This window comes from Neodiprion lecontei, chromosome 3, assembly GCF_021901455.1.
Source record: "Neodiprion lecontei isolate iyNeoLeco1 chromosome 3, iyNeoLeco1.1, whole genome shotgun sequence".
NCBI classification, from domain to species: domain Eukaryota; kingdom Metazoa; phylum Arthropoda; class Insecta; order Hymenoptera; family Diprionidae; genus Neodiprion; species Neodiprion lecontei.
In genome coordinates this window covers 29,424,628-29,447,733 of record NC_060262.1, presented here as the reverse complement: position 1 = coordinate 29,447,733, position 23,106 = coordinate 29,424,628, and the positions used below count along the sequence as shown (strand labels likewise).

The following is a 23,106-nucleotide window of genomic DNA, read 5'->3' as shown; positions in this document are numbered from 1 at the left end:
AACGGAGGATTCTTGCAGCACAGGGTGCACCATTTACCTGCAGCAATCGACGGATTTCCGCTGAAACGTTTGTCGAGCAATGACAGTTCACTTGTGCTCGATAGCCGCTGAATCACAAGGTATCGGAGATTCAATTTTTCTTAGTATCTTCCTGTTCCATTTGCGCCTCAGGCCTGGGACGAAGGGTCGCGGTAATTTGGACCCTGGTGATATATCAAATTTCTTTGTAATAATACAGTATCTTGTCGGGTTCCCGTTGGTGGGGAGAAAGTATCCAATATGGTGACACTTTGAGAACGACACCTGAGAAACGAGCGGCGTCGCTAAGTTAAAGCGTGGCGTAATCCCCGGGTTTACCGAGAGAAAACTCAGATTCAAGTTATCCCCTTTCTTTCCTTTTCTTCTCTCCCTCATCCCCCGCAGCCGCCTTCCTCCGACCTCCTCATCCGCCGCTCTGCTCCGCCTCTCGTCTATTCTCTCGGCGAGGTCAGCTTATGAGAAATCCCTCCTGCCGCGTGCTAACATTATGGTTGAGTTCGCGCACCCCGGCAACTCCCCTAGCGCTGTCTATTAAATACCTAATATCAACTCATACAGCCCGCCATCACTACCATCACCGGCAGCCCTCCGCCGATCTCCCTGAAACTCCACTCTTAACTCGAGGCTAATCCAAAATGTGCTGAACGGATGCGCATTATCATTCTTGTAGCAGACACGAGAAACTTTGTTCCCTTTTGCCCCGCTCACCGTAATATTATACGAGTTTGAACTTCTCGCCAGTTAATCTGTGTACATATACGTCGTAAGCGGTGGGATGGGACTACGTTTTCTTGAATAACAATATTCAAAGCCTTTGTCAAGCTAATTTTTTTCACCCAAAAATTGGCTATGCCTTTTCCCCGGGGCTGAAACTAAAAGCTTTTCTTTTTCACAATCTTGACAAGGTTCTACGAGTTTTAAATCTTTCTCAAGCAGAACGTTTTGGTACGAACGAGTAAGCGCGCTGCTCTTGCGCTTTGGCTGCACTCAAGCGTGAATTCATGCATTCATTCATACGTCCACTCGGAGTCGCACTAACGAAAACGTATGTAAGGGCATCATTCGATACATAAAATATAACACGTGCTTGCGCGAAATCTCAAGTGATTCAGGGGTGTTCTTCTATCGTCAGTTGACGAAATTGACCCACCCTTTATTCACAAGCCTTACTTCGTGATCGTGGTGAAAGAGAATACTTGCACACTTACGGGGTTACACGCATTTCAAAGGTTAATCCTGATTGAGGAATCGTGGTAGACGTTGCCCGTTTGCTAGTCAACATACGTATGTGCAGCACAGAATGTTGGTCTCTTCGCTTTCAGGTAAACCCGTGTATCGTATTCAAAGTTATTAGATGCCTACCAACGTGCTTGTAAGAATCTCGCTTCAACAAATAGTTCAAACTATTTTTGCACGAAATACGTAGGCAGGCGTAAACGAAATCAAAAATGTGCTGCTAATGGCACTTGCAGGCGAGTGTTAGAAAAATTTCTGCTGACTGAATAAATTTTTTAAATACTCAAAGAATAAGTGTCATGAAAATAATGATATCAATGAAAACATCGAAGAGAATAAAAAGAACGAAAACAACTATATAACTATAACATTATCAATCATAAGAATAACAATAGTACCAGCAGTAACAACTAAAGTAAATAATGAAAGTAATGATAGAAATAATCGTAACAACACCAATAATACCAACTACGAGAACAACAAGCTCTGCTCTCAACAACCCTGGACGTCGTAATCTACGCCTGGGACGACCCCAAACGCTGCAACTACCGTGCGTGGCTCATTGTTATGGTCCGAGTATCGGCGGAAATTCTAGAAACTTTCCGGACAAACTTACCGAACACACGGGGTGAAATTACCGGACAAACGGACAAAAGCTTAGCCATTCGTATTCTCTTTTGATTATTCACCGAATGCATTTGAAACATTCCAAATTACGCGCACGCCAAAACTTGGAACTTTCCAAGCGAAACTTCTTTGGGTACGTGACAGACTGTTGTTGCGCCTCTGTTTCCGTGGAAATCTAGGAACTTGGCTAGTAGGCGAACGGGTTGGTACGGAAGCGCTGAAAAGTGTAATTGCAGGTGACCAACTACATCGTCTTTTTGTCAGTAACAATCAGGAATACAAATTTCCCCAACTTGAAACAAAACTTTTCTCCATACGGATGGAAAAATAAGTGAACAAAGCGCAAGTTTCTCCACCACTGTACCTACGCGCGGATGCAAACCGATATTTACTGTCACTCATCGGACTTGTTCAACATATTTATTAACTTCCGTACGTACCATGTAATTTTTTTCGACACGGAGATCGGATCACTCGTGTATATTGCATAGAAACTTTTCGCGGGCAGACATCGTCCTAGGGGTTAATATTTATACTGCACTGCAGTATGTGCTGAATTTGCTTCAGTTTGAGATACGGAGTGACAGAAGGCGTGCGTGGAAATGTAGGTCTGCCAAAAGAGTTGCTGACGCGCCAGATGAAGATCGACATCTCAGTTTATCTTCGCACGTACCTTTTCCTTTCAGGCTCTAAGAGAACTTCTACTACTCGGTGATGGGTACACGGTCTTTCGCAGAGCGTCAACTTCCATTCGAGAATTGCCGCCTACCAACTTTATATTTTCTCCGCACATTTTTCTACCGTATTCAATACTATTATTACTCATCATTTGCTCCCGAAGTAATTTCCACGGAACGGAAATCTCCGCATCCACGTTAGCTTGAATATTTTGCACGTCGAAATCAAAGTGGCACGTATAATAGATTACACGGATTCGAATGGAATACCGAAGAATGCGTCAAGGTGTCGTCGCAAGTGTACGTATAACAGTCATACGTTCGAGACATAGCCATGCAATAGCGTTACCGCAGAGCGGCTGGCATGTAACCTCTAGGGTTTCAAACACGGCGGACTTATTTATCCTACAAATAAAAATGTGTATGTTTTGATATGTTGCCGTACGGAGACCTGCAGGATTCAACCAGGGAGCGGTCGTGCGGTTGTAGGCGATCGGAACCCATGCCGTGCGCGTATAAATCCTTTGAAGAATCTCTCGACACGTACTCTGTCTTCGTCGAGGAATTTCAGTTCATGGAAACAAGTTTTGCGGATTAAAGTTGTCAAACACTGGTTGTAGATACGTATGTAAGCGTGTTGTTCAGTTGCAAAATACGGCGGAATGAAATTTGTCGATGATAAAAAATTCCGATCGACAAGTCGAGCGAAACTTTTCGACAGCAGAGCCAATCGCGTATTTTTGTGACAGCAAGAGCTGTCGGCACGAAATTTTTTCATTGCTTCCCATAATGAATATCGGCGAGGCGATTGGGTGCGAGGAGGGCGGAAATGCCGAAGCGCAAATACGGCAACGTGAAATTACCTATTAAAATATATGCGGTTCAGCTCGCGCCCAATTCCACGATTCGTATACAAGAACTCGTCGAAATTGATTTGCCGGTGCTCTTGGAGAGAACTGGGAAGACTCCGAGTCTTGATGGTGCCCATTTTGATGCAAATCAACACGGGGAATCAAATTTATTTAAGATGAGTAAATTTTACCTCATTTATACAGTATACATGCGTATATACCTCCGCGCATATTTGTACGTATAAAAAGGCACAAGCCGTGCGAGTGGTAGGCGTTGCGGAAAACCGTGGGCGTAGGGCAGGTGAAAAAGTGTCTGTTAACAGGCTTTGAATAATTCATCTCTACTTTATAAAAAATGCATCTAAAACTCGTTCGCGCCGCTTCCTCCGACGTCGAATCACACGGACGACTAACAATAAGTAATGTATGTCGGGTACGTGGAGGAACAATATATCATTGCTCAAACACTTGTTAATTGAGGATTGTACTCGTACGGCATAGTTTAATGAGCTGGCCAGCTAGCTCAGCTGGTATATAAATTGCGAACCGGCAAGCCGAGCATACAGATCCACACGGTAATGGCTCGAGATCGATTGTGAGCGTAAAATACACGGGGTGGTCCTCGGCGAGCGTCGGGCTCCTCTGCGCAATATGGCGTTTTCCTCTTCGACGTTTCGAAGTCGACCTGTCTGTCCGTGTGATATAGATATACGTCACGTTGCAGAGGTTAATCGTTCCTCGCACGACACGAGCACCTGGAACACGAGTAATTCCCTCGATGTGGACAAATAGGGAGCGAACCTGTCGACGGTGGGGAAACCTATCCTGTGCCAGCTACGGAAATAGAGCAGGTAGGTATGTGATTTAGATTATGAACTTGGCAATTGATGAGCTTTGTCCCTGTCGGGAGGACAAAGCTGACTAAGAAAAAAAAAAATAAAATAACGACAAATATCGAAGCAAAAAGGTGGCGGCTCTCCTTTTCCCCGCCCAACCGTCAGTCTTCGTAAAATGACACACCGATCAAAGAGAGAAAAAAACACCTCGGTGTTTGGGCATTATCTAGACAACTGTCGTTGAGCTCTTTCGCCTTGCGCCGGTTGGAATAATAATTTTTAATTGTACCAAACGCTTGTGTGTTGTATTCGAGTGTATCTGTATATCTCAAGCAGAGAACATGTCGTAGAGATAAGTCGTCGTAGGTGGTAGTTGTTGAAAAAAAAAACGACGTACCAGATGAAATTCTCAAGTCATCTATTCTCTGTGTCAGGGGAGATTCCCGCGCGGCGAAGGAACCTCTGGGACCTCCCGGGTTCAGAGGGGTTCGCGAGGGTGGCGAAGGAGTGAGGCGACTGTCAGCGGAGCTCAGATTGTATCGTCGCTCCCAGCGGAGAACTACGCCGGCCACTCTCTCGGAGCCCTTGACTTATGGTAGCAACTGCAAACCAGCCATCTTATCCGCAACGATCGGTCGTCATTTCTTTCTTCTTTTTTCCGAGCTCTTTCGTTTTTTATTTATTTATTTATTTTTTTTTTTCTTTCTCTTTCGTAATCTGTTTTTCGCTTGTTTCTTCTGTTTGGTTTTCACACGTGCAACGCACGTATTTGCTTATAATTTCAAATTTTTCTTTCAATTATTACTTGCGCCCGCACCTTTCGGCAGCTTAGAATTTTACAGTGTTAGATATACGGACAACGGTTGCTAAAGTTTTCATCGCGGAACGTCCCGTTTTCACAAGCAAAATGGGTATTGTGTTTGCGATGGGTGTCTGAATGAAAATATGATAACTAAACGGCGGGCTTGTTAATCTTCTTAACCGAGGCTTTGTATGGTCTGATTTATTATTTACAGCGAGTAATTGCGAGTGCCTTTGGGACCTTGGGGGTGCCGTTCAAAAGTTGCAGCATGGAAATTGGGGTGGAATTAAAGTAGCCCAACGGATATGGTACAGGTGTGTATTTCCCATTTCGCTGATAATTACACGGATCATCAGCTGTTCTTCCATCCGGCTCGATCTCTTATCGCATATAAGTAAATGTACATCACATATCCATTAAATTATCCGTAACTCTGATAGATAGTAGAATATCCGTCCCGCAAAATGGTGTGATTTTGATTAACTTGATTGACGTACATGTAAAATACATCCTGCGTTGCGTTCAACTAAACATATGCAATATTCCATGATTATAATTATTTCACTCTATAGCGTGGAATTGAAATTGTACGTGGCAACGCTGCAACTTTACCGCAAATTCATTTTTACAAATATTTTTTTTTGTAATATTTAATGTTATACCCATTATACAGGTACTTGCCGCAGAAGTCTTTTGTTTCCACATTATATACTCTATACGATTCGTAGGACAATGATAAAAAGATGAATATTACACCGCAACAATGAAATTAATTACTGCAATTAATATTAAACTCTATTGTATTTGAGTGTACAGTATTTTTCCAATATTAATGCGACGTCTGTTTCATATTATACCACGGATGGAGTTCGTCGCTACAGCAGGTATTTGAACAAGTGCGAGGGAAAAACATACACTGCATTCTTTTTCAATTCACTGTTTGCGCTGAATGAACGGAGTTCAGCAAATCTAGACAATTAGTAAAGACTTTCAATAATAATTGATCAATATGTGTTTATTTTTTTCACTGTAGTAAGAAATAATGCTGCTGCTCACGCTGATTCCACGTTCATGTTTTCCAGCCAATAATGTCAGAAACAAGAGTTTCAATAATAATAATGAAAATAACAGACCAAAAGGTAAATAACATTTCTGCGCTACTTCCGTCAACAACTCCACTACTTTGTATGCTTTTTAGTTTTTATGAGCACTAGTGCTTATTTTTTTTTTAACATAAAATTGCTAAAAAAATGTAATACCAAAATTTAGGGATAGACATTCAAAAATATAAACACGAGGTCGAATCGATGAGCAAGTTTTAAAGATTTTGGCAAAATTTAAAGTCGATTGGATAAAAATTGACCGAGAAATCTGCATCGCCGGATTGAAAACGTGATTGTTCGCTACTTATATGCGCCATGCCGCCATTTTGACTTTAATTTAAATGAAAAAATTCTGAAATGTTCTTCGTACTATGAATAATGAAGCCCTCAAACTCAAATTGCCCTGCGTTTTCATTTTCTTTAAAACAAATATCCAAAAATAGGTACGATCTAAGACCGTCCATGCTGTATGAGACTGCGATAAGCTATTAATGGATTCTGAATCAATTTTGATAAAATATACATTTTCCCCACGATAATCACTCATGTTAAAGTCCCGCAGGGTTTTGCTCAGTATCCAATTGCACGCGCTGTCCGACAATTCGGTCCCAGCTGTACACATCGCAACTCGAAATGTGCCAACCGCATAGACAAGATTGGCGGTTGTTAGATGTGCGTTACATCCTCAGTTTAAGGGCTATTCTCGAATAACCCCGATACTCTCATTGAAGTTTGACAGACCAGGTGGCAGCTGATACGTGACTAGTTTATTTGGAACATACTGAATATTTTCTCATAGATAAATAGTAATTTATTTTTATTTAATTTTCTGTCCGTCGACAGAATTTTGTCATTATCTGAAATTGACAACTCAATGCCTTGTTTTGTCGGTTTAGTTCTACAGCTTTTTGCACTTTCGTACATTTTAATTATAAAACGGACAGCCGAGTGAGGTTTTACAATTTGCTTGCAGTATGCCGGTATTATTGATTTATATTCTTCGTAGAATTGCAACAGAATAGCTTTAACGCTTCTACTAAGATATGTTACACTTCTGGTGAAATTATTTTCTCGTATTTCTGGAAACTCTCATTCGATTTTCTGACAAATTTAGAATACATTCAGACTGGGCAGACGAAACTCAGTTTTTATTTTCCGCATACAGAACGTTATATATACAATGTAGAAAGAAATTGTTTCAATGCTTAGAGTTATCGTCAATTTTATTTGGTCCACTCCCGACTTTTTATGTATGTAAAAAAAAAAAAAATTCTCCATTTTGAATCTGTTGAATAAATGGGTAACAAATTACACAATGTTACTCTTTTACCGTCAACTCGAATATTTCTACATTCGTTGTTATGAATGTGAGTCAACAATAATTACTGAAGTTATAGGGTGAATTATTTGTTAGCACTTACATCTGGGAACTCATAGCTTAGCGCGATCCTTTGGTGACGTTCTGTTCCGCGGCTGCATATTTACGGGGAAGATCGTGGAGCTTATGAGTTCGAAGAATAAATTTCCACCATGACGCGGAGAGCTTCGGTGTTCTTTCTCGGTTAGGGCTGGTGAAGTTTACTTTTATGATGCCAAAGCGTGCTCTGTAAATAAATCGTGACGCAGGCATGGAAGATTTTCAGAGTTGTGAAAGCTTTCGAAATGTACGCATGCAGTTCAAGATACAAGAAAGTTACGTACGCGTAGCCAGAATTCAGTTCGAAATTGTCCATCAGGCTCCAAATCGTATACCGTTCGACCCGACAGCCATCCCGTTTGACGGCTTTAAACATTTCCTCCATGTATGTACGGTAGTATTTTATTCGATCGTAATCCTTCATTTCACCGTGGTCAGGGAATCCGTTTTCAGTGACGTAGACCAGCGGATTGTCGTATTCTTCTTTGATTTTTCGTAGCAAATTGCCAAACCCCTCAGGCACGATCTGAAATCAGGAATGAGGCTGGAATACTTGTCATTAACCCGTTGACCGGTAGAAAGTGATTTAGCTTCGTACTTACTTTCGTCGTGGAATCCGATCCAGTAATCCATTCGGGTCTAGTCTTGCGTATTAAACCAGAATCAGAGGAATATCTTCCAAGGGTTTCGTTTGGATCAGGCAGCCAGATGACGGACGAATAGTGATTCAGACCAAAATAATCAGAGCTTCCCCTATAAAATGGTGGGCAGAAATTGACTTACTCACGATGAAAAAGTGCATTCGCAAACGAAAAATGTCAAAGTTTGACCCGAGTACATACTTTATAAATGATATCCACTGTTCGGTGAGCGTGGGAAGACGTGATTCTGGATAGTCTTCTGCCTTACTGCAATTGGCTATTCTCTCTTTCATCAATTTCGGATAGTCGCCTTTGTAAATAGGATGCCCAATCACTCCACAGCCAAATTGGAATCCTATATCGGCGGAAATGGTGTCATTCGTTTCGTCAAAAACGAATCCATCGCAAGGGTTGGTAATACCAATCTGACCACCTTGAGTTTCACGGAATTCTTTGTCGTAGATGTGATAAGCTGTAGCATGAGCTTTCAAAACGTTGGTTATGCAGGTGTATTCTCCGTAATCGAGTAAACTTTTGCCTGTAAAAAAATGTAACAAATATATATTATTCGTCTGGTTCAGAACTGTGCGAGGCACAAGTCTCGACGAAATTGTGGCAGGCATTGAAAGCTGCACGTACCAGGGCTCATACTGTTTCCCTCATAGCCTTGACACAGCTTCTGCGGTTCGTTAATGGTTGTAAAGATTTTAACATAAGGCCCCAGTTCTTTGAAGATAATTCGAGCGTATTGTGCAAACCATTTCACCATATGCTTGTTCATCCATCCACCCATGTCTTCTAGCGTTTGCGGGTGGTCGAAATGGTATATGGTCACCATGGGCTCAATACCATTCGCAATTAACGTCTTCGTCAAATTTAAGTAGTGTTCAATACCCGCTCTGTTCACTTTGGTCTTAAGTCCGTGAGGAAGAATTCGTGTCCAGCTGATCGAAAACCGATAATAGTTGAACTGCAACATATTGAGCGTTAGAGAAACGGAAAGTGGATTCGTATTCACAGATTATTTCTACCAATCACGAACTAGTGGCATAATATGGATTTCACTCGGCACGTGATATTCAAATAAGTATATTAATGCTACACCACCGGCCTTGATACAGTTTGTCCATTACCATGCTCAATTTGTGTCACTACGAAGTCTTTTCAACGATGAATTGATGGATACTGGAGTAACCAATTTTTTTGGTGCCGGTGGTTCTCTTGAACGTTACAACGTAAATAAACACATGCGAGTTTAAAGTGTCTATAGCACAATTGCTTCGCATCACTTGGAGCCATTTTGCACGAAAGAGATTGTTAGCATTTATTTTTGTTGAAAACTCACACCAATTTTCTTAAGTAAAGCCACATCCTCTTTGTACTTATAGTAAGAGTTACAAGTTATCTCTATGTTGTTCCCATCTGCTATGCACTGCGGGCACTGATGAGTCCAATAATCCCAATTACTTACTCCTTTGTCTAGAACCGTAAATGTGTTGAAATATGTACGGCAATAACCGTATATACTTTATCAGCGGTAAGGACTGTAAAAACAACAAGGTGCTTACCACTAACATTCCAGGCCCCTTCGGTTTGAAATGCCGAAGTGGCAGCTCCAAATAGCATTCCAGTTGGGAAAGTGAGACTGTCCACTTCATGGCAAGAAATTCTGGAAATATTTTACAGTTTAAAATGTGATTGACAGTCATCAGTTCGTTACATAAAATATTGCTTTAACTCACTTCGAAATAGCTACGCAACCCGTTAGAATGATGAATATATATTTCATGGTGTTATCAAAGTTTGTAAAATATTCTATGATCTCTACAGGAAAAATCAATTTTTTGGCAAATAGAGTAGCTTCTTCAAGGTGTACAGTGAACTTTGTTTTAGGTAGAAAAATTTTGCGTTTAAAGATATTACATGTAGATACACGAAAACCAGGGTGAGTGGTTTATACGGTTTTCGACGAGGAGACGTTAAGTGTAAATTCACATCGCAAGGCTAACTTATATACCTGTTCCTGATGTTGTTGCTACAAATTACTGACGACATGTTGTTGCGCTTTATCCTGTGTTCTCCATCCCCTCTCCACTCACTCCTGTTTGTGAAAAATTTTATTGTTCTTCCTATTGACACTCTCGTTTAATTCGCCATTTGCACGACACGACATATTAACGTATATCAGAGCTATCGCTTGATAGCTAGTGAGTATATTTGGGTTGTCTGCATAAGACTGTTCAAAAATTTCACTTTAATATCAGCAACTGTTCGTACGATGTCAAAAAGTTGGAGAATTTCGCAACAGGCGTTACGTTAATGTAATGTTACATATAAGTGGGCAAAAATACGTTGAAATAATATTATGAACTACGATCAGAGAAGATAAATCTTTGCGTTTTACTATTATTCAACATTATGTAATACATATTTTAAATTTCAATATATTCAAACTATACAAGAGGATGCTGTGTGTTAATGAGAATCTAGATGAGAGACATACAATATAATCATTACGTAGCTCATTATTTTTTACCAATATCATCACGAAAAATGCCAAACATCTGTACGAAACAGTATAAAGGGTATCAACTAGTACCGCGTATCGTAAATTACACGTTTTTCATTACGATATTCGTGACCCGAGCCCAGAAAATTGAATATTGGCTAGAGTTATTACTTACGTTGTTACGTGTAACGTGACTTCGATACATAGATTATTTTCAGGACATATATTATTTTCGCAATAACAGCTATCGCTTGTGTACCGTAAGTGAATTAAATTTATATAGTAAATAAATGATTAACCTTGCTGAGCAACAATAAGCACTTGACTGTAATACGAATGAATGTTTTTTAGAATGCTAATATTATCTTTGTTTGTAAAAGTATTGAAAAAAAATTGTTTGAGCCAAAAAAAATATTTGGTTAATACTGCCACATAATAATCTGTTGACTAATCGAAGAATAAGCCGTGAAAAAAAAAGAATGGCAAATTATTTATTCCAATAAAATTTCTCCTCAAATGCATGTACTACAAGACTACATTGAATTATCAAGTGTCTTTACTTCATTGAAAAACAGCTTGTCCCCTTGATAGTCCTTTAATAATCTTAGCTTACTCAGATCCTGTGATGCAGATTATTTTAAAGGTCAGAAAGCATAAATATTTCATTTCGTTACACACTGACACCATTAATGGTGATTTGTGAGCCTTTGAATAAATAGGCGTCCCATCCGAAAGTTTGAGTTTATCTACGGCGGAGGTCCTATTATTGTCAAAGTTAAAGGAGAAATTCAACAAAACATTTGATAGAATTCTATTGTTGTCTCTTCGACGATCTGTATACTTTATTTATTGATATTGCTTTTCAAGTGGTCTCTCAATAGGAATAATACCATTCCTACAATCTAAAACATATAGGAGCAAGGATTTTTCATTCTGATTTGGTAGCGCTGAAAAGGTTCGTATTCATTGTCATGTAGAGGGATACAAGTATCTCTATGATCAATCAGCATATTGTGAAAGCACATGGGGATAATGTCGGAACATCCGGCATCAAGTACATTCTTAGATCAAATCGCCCAACATCATTGCGGGCTACTTCAAGTTATCTACAAGCAACAGATACGGTGAAGAGGCATTGTAGTTGAATGCTAGGGGCTGTAAATTGGATGGCGGTATCCTGTTCACATAATCACCTGCAGCTCGTTGACATGTTGAGAACATTCGGATTTTCTATCTTGCTAAATTAAATTTAGTTGTTGAATACATGTGAGAATACATGCTCCACAAATTGAACATTTATCCGTCGAATAGGTACGAGTGACACAAAGACGAGGGAAACGTATAGATAGCACATGTACTATGGTGTGTTGGTTTTATTTTTACACGTTACTCTTTGTTCTGATAAATCCAAAATAATCAATTCATGCTTATACTAAATGAGTTTCCAACTTTAACTCTGTGAAGCATATTTTGTCTGACTTTGCCATCAATTACATCAATACGAAAGTTTGGAAGTTTTCATCTCACCTCTTACCTTTGAAAGGCATGTTGTAATTGTAAATCCAGTAATTACAGAAATAAGATCCGAGTGATCTTGTAATTTTGTAACTTCGATACTGCATATGGATGTGTATGATTTCAATTTCATTTGGAACGTCGTCATTATCTGTGATTACTCTTCCAAACACTTTCAATCTTCGCTAATGTATCGTTTATTTTAGGAACATCTTGAAGGCGATGAGTTCGAATAACTTCTGTCCACCAGTACGCTGATAACTTGGGTGTTCTCTCCCTGCTGGTACTGTTGAAGTTGACCTTGACGATCCCAAACGGAGTACTATCCGTGAACCCAAACAATAAAAAAATTCGTTGATTAGGATTCGCACGATGATTTCAATGTTGCGATAAATTTCACGGAGATCCAAAATTACTCACGTGTAACCATAGCCGAATTCCCAATTATCCAAGAGACTCCAAATCGTGTAACTTAAAATACGACAATCGTCACGTTTGACAGCGATAATTAATTCTTCCAAGTACGAACGAAAGTAGTTTATTCGATCTAGGTCGTTCAGTTCGCCATGGTCAGGAAATCCATTTTCTGTTATGTATACTATAGGATTGTTGTATTCATCCTTGATCTTCCGCAGTAAATTTCCAAAACCCTCGGGCACTGACTGCGTGTGAAAAGCAAGCGATAAAGTCCAACTTCCGAAGAGCGATATTTGACGCACATTTAACATTTGTAGTAAATTTGCGATAAAACGTTTTTTGCGTGCATTGCTTACCTTCAACCAATAAATAGATGAATTGTGCCAGGTAGATTTTCTCACATGTGTTATGCCAGAGTCGCTCTTGTATATTCCACGAGCTTCGTCTGGATCAGAATGAACTATTTCGGAAGTGTATTGATTAAGAGCGAAGTAATCAGCTGTTCCTCTGTGCATAAATAAAAAAAATTACAAGAATTTTTCTCACGGTCCGCAAACTGGAGATATAAAGTTTTGTATTTGTGCTGATGTTCATACTTTATGTACGATATCCATTCGGGAGAGAACCTGGGGAGACGAGATTTGTGATAACCTTGGTACTTGCTAACCAGGGCTACCCGTTTTTTTACAATTGGTGGATAATCGCCAATGTAGATAGGATGTCCCACCATTCCACAGTAAAATTGAAATGCTGTGTCAGCAGCAATCGTGTCATTCGAGTCATCTAAAACCTGCCCGCTGCAAGGATTGTTAATGCTAATTATACCGTTTTGGGATGCTCGGAACTCCTCATCGTATATATGATAAGCCGTAGCATGGGCCTTCAGAAGATTGTGGATGCACAAGTAATATCCGATATTGTGCGGCAACAGCTTACCTGAAGTGATTCGGAAAATTCAGAATATTAGAAATATATCAAGCATGTACAGTAGGGTGATCCGTACTTAGGGTGTTGATGATTTTTTTTCAGACCACCCCCCAAATCAACGATAAATAATTCAAAAACAATTTCATAATTCTTTCAGATTTTTATATCAATTCTAACCCGTGCCTGTAAGTGGATGGATATCACCACTTAAAATACACCTGTTTCAGATACATTCTCAGCATATATTTTATTGTAAGAGTGACGATGTTCGAATCAATCTGTAATTGCGAAGATTTAGTGAGTATTAATACTATCTGAGAAAAAATTCACATCATCATACCAACCAATCTCGACGAATTGCACACCCTAGAAATTTGACTTTTTCTTTTTATTTATAAGAAATGCAATTGTCTATATTACCTTGTATGATGATGTGAATTTTTTCTCAGATAGTAGCACTAATGCTCATTAGAACCTCATATTCATGGATTTTTTCGAACATTATTACTCTTACATTAAAATATATACTAAGAACATGTCCGAAACACGTGTATTTTAAATTGGGAAATCCTTCCTCTTACAGGCACGGGTTACAGTTGATATAAAAATCTAAAAAAAATTGTGAATTGTTTTTGAATTGTTTATAGTTGATTTGGTGGGGAGGACTGGAATAAATTCGTCAACATTCTAAATGAGGACCACCCTAACGTACAGGATTGTATTCGTATAACTTGTCGCACGTACCAGGGGCTGTTCCGTTATCCTTATAGCCTGCACACATCTCTTGTGGTTCATTTACAGTTGTGAAAATCTTGACCATCGGACCAAATTCCTGAAAAATGATTCTTGCATAGTCGGCATACCATTCTACCATCAACTCGTTGGTCCATCCACCCATATCTTCAAGTATTTGCGGATGGTCGTAATGGTAGATGGTGACCATAGGCTCGATACTGTTTTTCCGTAAATACTTGATAATATCTTTGTAGTGCTGAATACCCTCTTCGTTTACATAGTGTGTGAATCCAGCTGGGAGAATTCTCGCCCAGCTGATTGAGAAGCGATAATAGTTGAACTGTAAAGAAATTAGTATTGACAACATGAAAATTGTATCCAACGATAATTTTGAACAAAAAACTCACTCCAAACTGTTTGGTCAACGTGATGTCTTCTTTGTATTTATGGTAAGAATCGCAAGCAATATCTCCGTGACTTCTGTCTCTTATGCACTCTGGACAGGTATGCGACCACGAGTCAAACATGTTTATTCCTTTGTCTACGAGAAATGATTAATTGGTTTAAATAATATTTGCGGTCATTATCACAGAATTTCATTCAAGAAAAAAATTCTGAATTATCTTTAATAACGCGAAGCGATTACCGCTCTCGTTCCAGGCTCCTTCAGTTTGATAAGATGAAGTTGCAACGCCGAAAAGAAAACCATCCGGAAAGGTGAGACTGTCGATTTCATCGCAAGAAGTGCTAAATAAATTTTGTGTTAATATTAAACGTTGATCGATACGTTGATAGACGTTGATATACGAAATACTGTATGAAATATTTCGCCGACTTACTAAGAAATAATTGTCCAGCTGAGCACAAGTACCAGAGTATGTTTCATGATAATATGGAACCATTCGGTATTCTACAATTTTTTATTTCACTCCGAACAACTTTTGTTTGAGGTTTTAAGGAATTTTCAAACACTTCAATAATTATGACTGACACGACGAGTTGAGTATGTTCAGCTCAAAGATTGGCTATGTCGGGAACTTGAGTTGCTTGATTTATAAAGTCAGTTGTTGTTTTTCCACCACGCCTATGCTGGAAAAATATTGTTTCATCTTACACTTTATTGGTTAGTATAGATCAACTAAACTGACTTTCCAAGCTTCGGTCATACCTTCAGTAAATGCTTATTAACTGACGTCAATACGCATGAAAATAATCATGTTTTGCCCGTCAGTTTCTTAAAGCAAGCTGAAGGTGGAGTTTCAGGATTTGATTAAACGATTGTCGTTTACTCATGTAAACAGTTATATCGGGATGATGTAAGGCGAATTTTTATTATTCGTCCGTATTGATTGTTTTCTCATACATCCGTTATTGGTAACCGAGCTACCTCACATCACCAAGAAATCCAATGCACGTGACGTCATCGTAATTAGGTGCTCAATTCAGAAACACGGCGCCACGGAGCATTTTTTTCTGCTGGATCGTTTGCTGGTTTTTGTTGCATTGAAGAAACAAGGTGATCGAAAATTGAAACGCAGAATACGAAGCCGTTCTTGGCTGAAGCGGAGAGACATGGGGCGATATGCTTTGACGATGTAATTATCACAAAATAATTTGCACTAGGGCACTACTCTCGAAATTCGTAATTTCTGATTCTTATATCGTGCTATAGTTTTCAATTGATAAAAATAATACACAATTTAAATTTTTTTTTCCACAATTCGTGGTCACGTTACAAATTTCTATTCTACGAGCTAATGCCAAGTTCATCTTCGATGTAAATGATGCATCTTAAGTAACAACACACCGCCTGTAGATGCGTTGCGCCCGCCACTCAGTATCAAAAGATGTAGTGAAGAAAGCACATGGTCAATCATCGAAATACTTTTAGGATTTATTTTAAGGATTATATTTCTCTGCTCTTGACTGGGGTGAACAGGACTTTTACGTTATAGGTTTTTAGTAATGGGAGTCAACGATCGAGCACGTATCATATCAGGGCATCGTTCGACAACGGTTGATCAAGGTGTTTATTATTTATATCTATCAGTGCTTATATTTTTACCACCATGTCAACTTGACTGCTTGCCAAACTGTCAAAACAAGAATATATTATTGGCATTTCTACGGTAAAGTATGCATTGATCAAAGCGGCTTGAAAAAAAAGTAAGGTTTATGCAAACGTATTCGAGTGTTTAAATTGAAAAGTCATAATTTCATTCGTTAGTTGTAAAATGTTGTTTATCTGAGTTCTAGAAAGTATTCCAAGTCTGTATACCGTTACTTTTATACACTTAGAAATTTAATATTCACTGCAGTTGACGAACTGTTTGTGCTGTGAGAACAAAATGCACATGTCTTCATATCTCATAACTTAGTGACTTCAAATTTAATCTGTTCGGGACTAATAATTCAGAACGCGAATGTTCCTGTGACAATAGCTGTGGCTCTAGGCAACGTCATCTTCATCTCTATTTAAATCGAATAATATTTTTGTTATAACGATGTAAAGTGAGTCCGCTTCGCCCTATTTCCTGGGGGCATCTTGAAGCTTGTAAGTCCCGATAACTTTCTTCCGCCAAGAGGCTCAAAGCTTCGATGGCCTTTCACTGTTGATACTGTTGAAATCTACTTTCATGATCCAAAATGATCTACTGTAAGTGAAAAATGAAAAATAGAATATGCTTCTATTCAGATGTGCGAAAATTCCAACATTTACGTGTAACCATCAGCCGATTCGAAAGTGTCCATCAGACTCCAGGGCGTATTTTTTGACGCAATAATCTTTCATTTCGCCGTATCAAAATATACATTTTCAGTGACAGAAATAATTGGATTACTGGATTCATGTTTGATTTTTCTGAGAATAATACCGAAACCCTTGGGAATGATTTGTGTTCAATAATTCAATGATAAGCTTTAAATTTCAAGCCACTATTTTCAATCGGCAAAGCAATGGGCGATACATCGTTGACAAAAAAATACAGTATTACAGATACGTGAAATATTGAAAGCAAATAACGGCCAGATATTGTTCATACGAATATGCGTGGATGCCAGCATCTTGATTATATGTACATGGCAAATATGTGATAAACATACCAGCAGCAAATGGTGAATGAGTGGATATATATACATATGTCAATGTGATGTCTCATATTGATTCGCGTAATGGTAAATACGTAGTAAGCGAAGCCCAATTTTATCCGTGTAATGTGCCGATTTCTTCTTATCTGTATATGTTTTAGGTATTGCCGGTATAACAAATTATAATGCGTTGGTGTCTTTCTGGAGAATAATATGATTCTCAATATTTACTTACAACCAATGGACAGATGTATTAGGCCTGCTGTTGTCAGAGAAAGTTATTGAGCGGAAATTGACTCAAGTTCACGTCACACAAAGAGTCAAGTTTACGGATTTATATGTAACTTGTAGAAAAATATTCGTTCCTAAATCTTTTACTAACGCGACATCCTCTTTATACTTGCAGCATGAGCTATATGACTTGGGCACTACTGCGTGAAATAATCCCAATCGCTTAGTCCTGTACCAAAAATTACACATGCATAAAAAAGTATCTTGCCCGCCGGATTAGACCACCATACTTTTATGTTTTAGTTTTTGAACACGCTGAATCTGAATTCGGTGTCAGAATCGCTCGATCATCCCCAGACTTTGAGTTGGGGATTATAACACAAAAAAACTCAAAAAATAACTGATCCGACGGATTTAACACTTTTTTATGTACCTGCATTAAATTATTGAAGTGGCATAAAAATTGCGCTGATTCCGAAAAGGTAGTATTCACCTAATATTGGAGGATCACTGAATCGATTTCCTTATCATTAACGTTGCAAGCTCCTTTAGGTTGGAACGTTAGAGTTTCAGTTCGAAAAGTAAAGTAACCCGGAAAAGTGTACCTGTTGTCTTCGTGGAAAAAAGTCCTGCAGAATTCTTTTTTTCAGTCGATATTTTTGTTAATATTCTACCATTCGCTGTACAGAGAATTATTGACCCACTTCGAGTTGACCACGCAAATGCCTGCCACAATTCGGATGATTTTCATAGTTAGATTCTGTAATCGCTGGTTGAGTCGGAATAATTCGGTAAAACAATAGCACTCAGTCCATTACTATATGAGTTATAAAATTATCTCCTTATGGTTCTAGTACGAACCGTAGTTCGCTCTTCTTGAAAACGTTGAACAAGAGTTGCAAGCAGTCCGTATGTTATATGTCATTGCATCGTAAATATCGCGACAAACTGATAAAAATATTCATCACTTTACCTTGTTTTTATTGGCATTGATCAATCAAGTTTGTTTAGATTGGGTTATTATCGTGAATATTATATTATATCGCGATGATTATTAGTCGCGTTGTTATAACTATTGAAGTTGTTTCACTTTGGCTTTACTCTATGCGATGAAGGGGCTATTTATTTTCTGTTAATGTTCATTGGCAATTAGGTTTTGACGAGTTCATTCTTGTAGTCGTAATCTCCATTTTCGATGGGCGTATCTTTATACAAAGTACTTCACTTATAAATAGGTTGATCCGCTGTTTACTTTATTCTATAAGAACAAATAACGTTCATTCAACACTCCATGAAATCTGTGCGGAGTTTTACATACTAGATTTATACCGATACATGTTATGATTCTAAAGATTATGATCTTGATTCGAGAATGACTATTATGGTGCGCCACCATCACGATAAGATACGTTTATTTTTTTGGGTTGAAATGACACGGGTACTTATAGGAAGTATTCTTGAATAATAATTTAAAAATGTGCGAAATTCATGAATTTATATATCAGTGATGTATTTACATTTCGCATACCTAGAACAAAACCGTAACATCTGGAAAAAAGTTTTCCCATGAACTTTTATTCAAATTCTACTATAAATGGCACTACATGAGTTTTTACGGCAGTTTTGAAAACACAGGATTTTTTTACTTGTTACAGTTTGATTTTGGACGTGCAATTTGATTGTTCTTAGACCGCGAGGGTTCTTGAAAAAATTAAGTTTCCATTTTCCTTCACAAGGTAACTCTTACCAAGTTTAAAACCAAGCGTGGCTTTAATTATGCTCCAAGGCCTTTCCTTAATTCATCTGATCAGATACACAACTTATACTTATCAACGGTCCAGGCATTCTCTTGACTCTGCTTCAGGCTCTGTTTGCATATATGTGGGAATATCTTGGAGTATACCAGTTTGAATGACTTTTTGAAACCAGTATGCCGACAACTTAGGTGTCCTTTCTCTGTTGGGGCTGTCAAAATTCACTTTCACGAGTCCGAATTTAGCTCTGAAAGTAAAACAAAAAATTGAGATTTTATTAGGAAATGGAAAAGATTTTCGAAACAGGCTATATGCACTCGAAGGATATAAGAGATGACTTACACGTAACCAGCATCCAATTGGAAATTGTCCATGAGACTCCACACCATGTATCTTGATACTCGACAACCATCATACTTGATAGCCTTGATCATCTCTTGCATGTAAGATCGATGATATTTGATTCGGCTGTAGTCATTCAATTCACCGCGATCAGGAAAGCCGATTTCAGTTACTATAATTTCCGGGTTATTGTAGTATGTTTTAATTTTTTGCAGAACCATGCGGAAGCCTTCTGGAACAACCTACGTCGACAGTCATAGTTGAAATCTTGATATTTACGTTCAAACTGTTTAAACTATGTTCGGTTGTACGCTGATTTTGATTACCTTCACGTAGCAGAGATATCCAGTGGGCCAGCTTTCGCGATAACTGAACGTTACGCCCAGGTCTGTGTTATATATTCCACGGGCTTCGTCTGTGTCAGGCGTTACAATTTGAGACGAGTAGTGATTCAGAGCGAAAAAATCAGCTGTCCCCCTGTGAATTACGAGGAAATGTTGTAATCCTCATTGAAAAAACTTGATGCAAGTTTCAAATGTCACACTTTCGGGGATGTACATACTTTATGTACGATATCCAGTCTGGTGAAAACGTGGGGAGACGTGATTCCGGATAACCTAGTGCCTTGCTTACGAGGGCCACTCTTTCTTTCACAATTGATGGATAATCACCGATATAAATGGGATGTGCTACTAAACCACAAGTAAATTGGAAAGCTCTTTCAGCATACGCAGTGTCATTTGGCGTATCTGGATAAAACCCGTCACAGATATTGTTCAGACCAATGCGACCGTGCTGATATGGTCGAAATTCGTCATCGTACATGTGATACGTTGTGGCATGAGCCTTCAGAACATTATGGATGCACAAGTAATACCCGACATAATCTGGTATAGTTTCACCTGAAAAAAATGGTGGTGCCATGAACTTTCAACACATTGACAGTAATAGCAAGATTATGGTTGAAGATGGACTGATGTTAGGAAAAAAAGACGTACCAGGGCTGAACACAGTGCCATTGTATCCTTCGCAAACTGACTGAGGTTCGTTTACAGTTGTGAAAATTTTAACTTTTGGTCCTAGTTCTTGAAAAATAATTCTTGCATAGTCAACGTACCATTTAATCATGAGTTCGTTGGTCCATCCACCCATGAACTCCAGTATTTGTGGGTGGTCAAAATGGTGCAAAGTTATTATAGGCTCTATACCGTTGTAAAGAAGTTCATCTATCAAGTTTCTGTAGTATTGAAGGCCAGCTTCACTTACGTTATTAAGAAATCCAGTTGGCAGAATTCGTGCCCAACTGACCGAAAAACGATAATATTGGATCTGGAGGATGGAAAATTATGCATGTTGAAAGAATTATAAAGCCACGAAAATACGTCACCTTTAGTATCAGGCTTACCCCAATATTCTTCATTAACGCCACATCCTCTTTGTACTTGTGGTACGAGTCGCAAGCGATGTCACCATTTTGGTGGTCCAATATGCATTCTGGACAGTGATGCGTCCACCAATCCCAATTACTTACTCCTTTGCCTGCATAAAAATTAATCAGTTGTGACAGAAATCCACGTAATCATTTCTTTCAGTTTTTGATTCGTGCAAGAAATAAGAGTACCTACCACTAACGTTCCAAGCCCCTTCAACTTGGTAGGCTGAACCTGCAGCTCCGATCTTCAAGTTGTTGGGTAAAATGAGATTCTCCATTTCCTCAGCGGAGGTTCTGAATGAATATATTTGTAATCAGTTTCATGGAAACATCGCGATAATTGGAAAAATGGCGACGTGACAGCACACCTTGAAATTACTATAATGTTGACACCAATGAATAAAATACTTCTCATAACGAGATTAAAGTTTTCCATTTTACGATTAATAACTTTCTCACATGGTTTAATTTTTCCACCACGTACAGTGGCTAGCCAGGTTTCAACTTTCCTTTCCAGCATCAGTTACTTTCTACTCTGCAAATATTTAGTGCAAATGTGACCGGTGTAGACGATTTATATACCCGTTCATATATTATTTTCTATTTGGCGTAACAATGCCATATGCTTTTATCCTCTGCACTGTTTACTTCTTTTCAAACTGTCTATGTTGATGGACGAAACAAACTCAACTTTGAAGGGTATATATGCTGTCATTTTTACGTGACATATTCACTTTACTTCATTGAAACTCATCATGAGACTTCGTCAGTTTAATCAGTCACGTATGATGTACGTTATTCTAGACTGTGTTTCGTTGACGGATGCCTGAGTAAATATTAAAGAATAATGAAAACTTAATAAGAAAGTCTATGGTTGATGAACGCCGGTATTACAAACGAAAAGACTGAAGAGTGTGCTTGAATTGTGCGAGATGAGTTGTTCGCATTCTTTATTATTCATTTAAAACTCGAGTAGGAATAGTGCAAATAGCATCACTGTTTCTTTTGTCTGTAGTTGAGAAGATGCTGTATTCAATATTCACGGAATAATTAAAATGCCACTTATTTTGACAATTATTATTAAAACTACAAATCACCGACGTGAAAATGTCACAGATGCTGAAATTTTATATGCAATGGCTAACTACACGTTCCAAAAATGTGTTTCATGTAAGAATAGTGCCAGAAAACATATTTCCGAAATCAGTCGTAGTTCAATGAACGGTATACATTCTCTTACATCATTATTACCCGAAACTGAAACTTCTTACTAGATTTGTGCACAGCATTGCGTGTAAAGTTTTACCGTAGTTTGTATGAAGCGCAATCATGTGAGTGAAAATAGGAATGGTGAGAACTAAAGTGGTAATTCAGCCCTAGTACACACCGAGGAACAATAAATTTGAAAAAATTAAACATGCTACACATTGCCAGTAATTCAAAAACCTTTAATAACGAGAAAATGAGCAAAGAGAAGACGAAGGATTGTCCGAGAAATTTTATCATATGTCTGTCGAAATAGAACCAGAGAAATATTAAGTAGTGCTCATTAATATGCGGAGCTGAAGAGTTGAAACGGCTTATGGCACATTAAAATGCGAGAACGTCCGATGAAACGGCCGTGCTATAGCTATCTGTTGAAACTGAGTTTCATTGCGCGCTTAACCCTGTGCCTTCTGGTGTAATACGTACCCAATTACTCGCAATTGAGTTGAATACGTTAAACTTATTCCGGTATCCGAGATTCTCTCTCACACACTCGAGTTATGTCGATATGCATACCTCATTATTATATTATGACGAGAGAAAAGTATGAGATCCATAACTGCTTTACGAAAAAGGCAGTCTCTAAATACGAATTAGGTTGATATGCAAATGTGTCTCTCCTATATATCCTGCACACGTATCTGAAAATGAGTTTACCTGAA

General features: G+C 38.6%; 3 protein-coding genes and 1 long non-coding RNA gene across 6 annotated transcripts; 1 reads left to right on the top strand and 3 right to left on the bottom strand.

The window, feature by feature from the left end:
* Positions 1 to 4,008: 4,008 nt before the first annotated feature.
* LOC107224569 lies at positions 4,009 to 6,507 on the top strand. The gene is made up of 3 exons (XR_006903336.1): positions 4,009 to 4,281; positions 4,701 to 4,861; positions 5,283 to 6,507. It is a non-coding gene; the product is annotated as an uncharacterized LOC107224569 (long non-coding RNA).
* Positions 6,508 to 7,287: 780 nt separating this feature from the next.
* On the bottom strand, positions 7,288 to 10,191 carry LOC107224572 (myrosinase 1). 2 transcript variants are annotated; one of them, XM_015664672.2, is made up of 9 exons: positions 9,972 to 10,191; positions 9,798 to 9,898; positions 9,575 to 9,708; positions 8,869 to 9,199; positions 8,431 to 8,767; positions 8,191 to 8,341; positions 7,873 to 8,114; positions 7,593 to 7,775; positions 7,288 to 7,456 (listed from the first exon to the last, which is right to left on the bottom strand). In XM_015664672.2, the coding sequence occupies exons 1-8, from the start codon at positions 10,016 to 10,018 to the stop codon at positions 7,610 to 7,612; spliced, it is 1,509 nt and encodes a 502-aa protein (XP_015520158.1). In that variant the 5' UTR covers positions 10,019 to 10,191; the 3' UTR covers positions 7,288 to 7,456; positions 7,593 to 7,609. The 2 variants fall into 2 exon arrangements, with proteins under 2 accessions (XP_015520158.1, XP_015520157.1); XM_015664671.2 differs by having other exon boundaries at positions 7,288 to 7,775.
* Positions 10,192 to 12,093: 1,902 nt separating this feature from the next.
* LOC107224573 (myrosinase 1) lies at positions 12,094 to 15,362 on the bottom strand. Its single transcript, XM_015664673.2, has 8 exons — positions 15,172 to 15,362; positions 14,979 to 15,079; positions 14,740 to 14,873; positions 14,342 to 14,672; positions 13,267 to 13,606; positions 13,027 to 13,177; positions 12,674 to 12,915; positions 12,094 to 12,575 (listed from the first exon to the last, which is right to left on the bottom strand). Exons 1-8 carry the CDS (start codon positions 15,216 to 15,218, stop codon positions 12,401 to 12,403), a joined length of 1,521 nt encoding a protein of 506 aa, XP_015520159.2. The 5' UTR covers positions 15,219 to 15,362; the 3' UTR covers positions 12,094 to 12,400.
* Positions 15,363 to 19,126: 3,764 nt separating this feature from the next.
* On the bottom strand, positions 19,127 to 21,744 carry LOC107224570 (myrosinase 1). Of its 2 annotated transcripts, none has more exons than XM_046734221.1 (8): positions 21,638 to 21,744; positions 21,372 to 21,472; positions 21,152 to 21,285; positions 20,745 to 21,075; positions 20,309 to 20,648; positions 20,073 to 20,223; positions 19,747 to 19,988; positions 19,127 to 19,651 (listed from the first exon to the last, which is right to left on the bottom strand). In XM_046734221.1, the coding sequence occupies exons 2-8, from the start codon at positions 21,454 to 21,456 to the stop codon at positions 19,480 to 19,482; spliced, it is 1,455 nt and encodes a 484-aa protein (XP_046590177.1). In that variant the 5' UTR covers positions 21,457 to 21,472; positions 21,638 to 21,744; the 3' UTR covers positions 19,127 to 19,479. The 2 variants fall into 2 exon arrangements, with proteins under 2 accessions (XP_046590177.1, XP_015520156.2); XM_015664670.2 differs by having other exon boundaries at positions 21,547 to 21,735.
* Between the last annotated feature and the right edge of the window lie 1,362 nt (positions 21,745 to 23,106).

Excerpts from the sequence above, each read along its gene's own strand:
- LOC107224572 (XM_015664671.2), bottom strand. The coding sequence starts at position 10,018 with ATGAAATATATATTCATCATTCTAACGGGTTGCGTAGCTATTTCGAA. Across the intron at positions 9,899-9,971 it reads GGTTGCGTAGCTATTTCGAA|AATTTCTTGCCATGAAGTGG; the intron begins GTGAGTTAAAGC and ends AAATATTTCCAG. Across the intron at positions 8,768-8,868 it reads GGGAAACAGTATGAGCCCTG|GCAAAAGTTTACTCGATTAC; the intron begins GTACGTGCAGCT and ends ATTTTTTTACAG.
- LOC107224573 (XM_015664673.2), bottom strand. The coding sequence starts at position 15,218 with ATGAAACATACTCTGGTACTTGTGCTCAGCTGGACAATTATTTCTTA. Across the intron at positions 14,874-14,978 it reads AGGAGCCTGGAACGAGAGCG|ACAAAGGAATAAACATGTTT; the intron begins GTAATCGCTTCG and ends CATTTCTCGTAG. Across the intron at positions 12,916-13,026 it reads CATCTATTTATTGGTTGAAG|TCAGTGCCCGAGGGTTTTGG; the intron begins GTAAGCAATGCA and ends TTTCACACGCAG.
- LOC107224570 (XM_015664670.2), bottom strand. The coding sequence starts at position 21,698 with ATGCTGGAAAGGAAAGTTGAAACCTGGCTAGCCACTGTACGTGGTGGA. Across the intron at positions 21,076-21,151 it reads CGTTAATGAAGAATATTGGG|ATCCAATATTATCGTTTTTC; the intron begins GTAAGCCTGATA and ends TCCATCCTCCAG. Across the intron at positions 20,649-20,744 it reads TGGCACTGTGTTCAGCCCTG|GTGAAACTATACCAGATTAT; the intron begins GTACGTCTTTTT and ends CATTTTTTTCAG.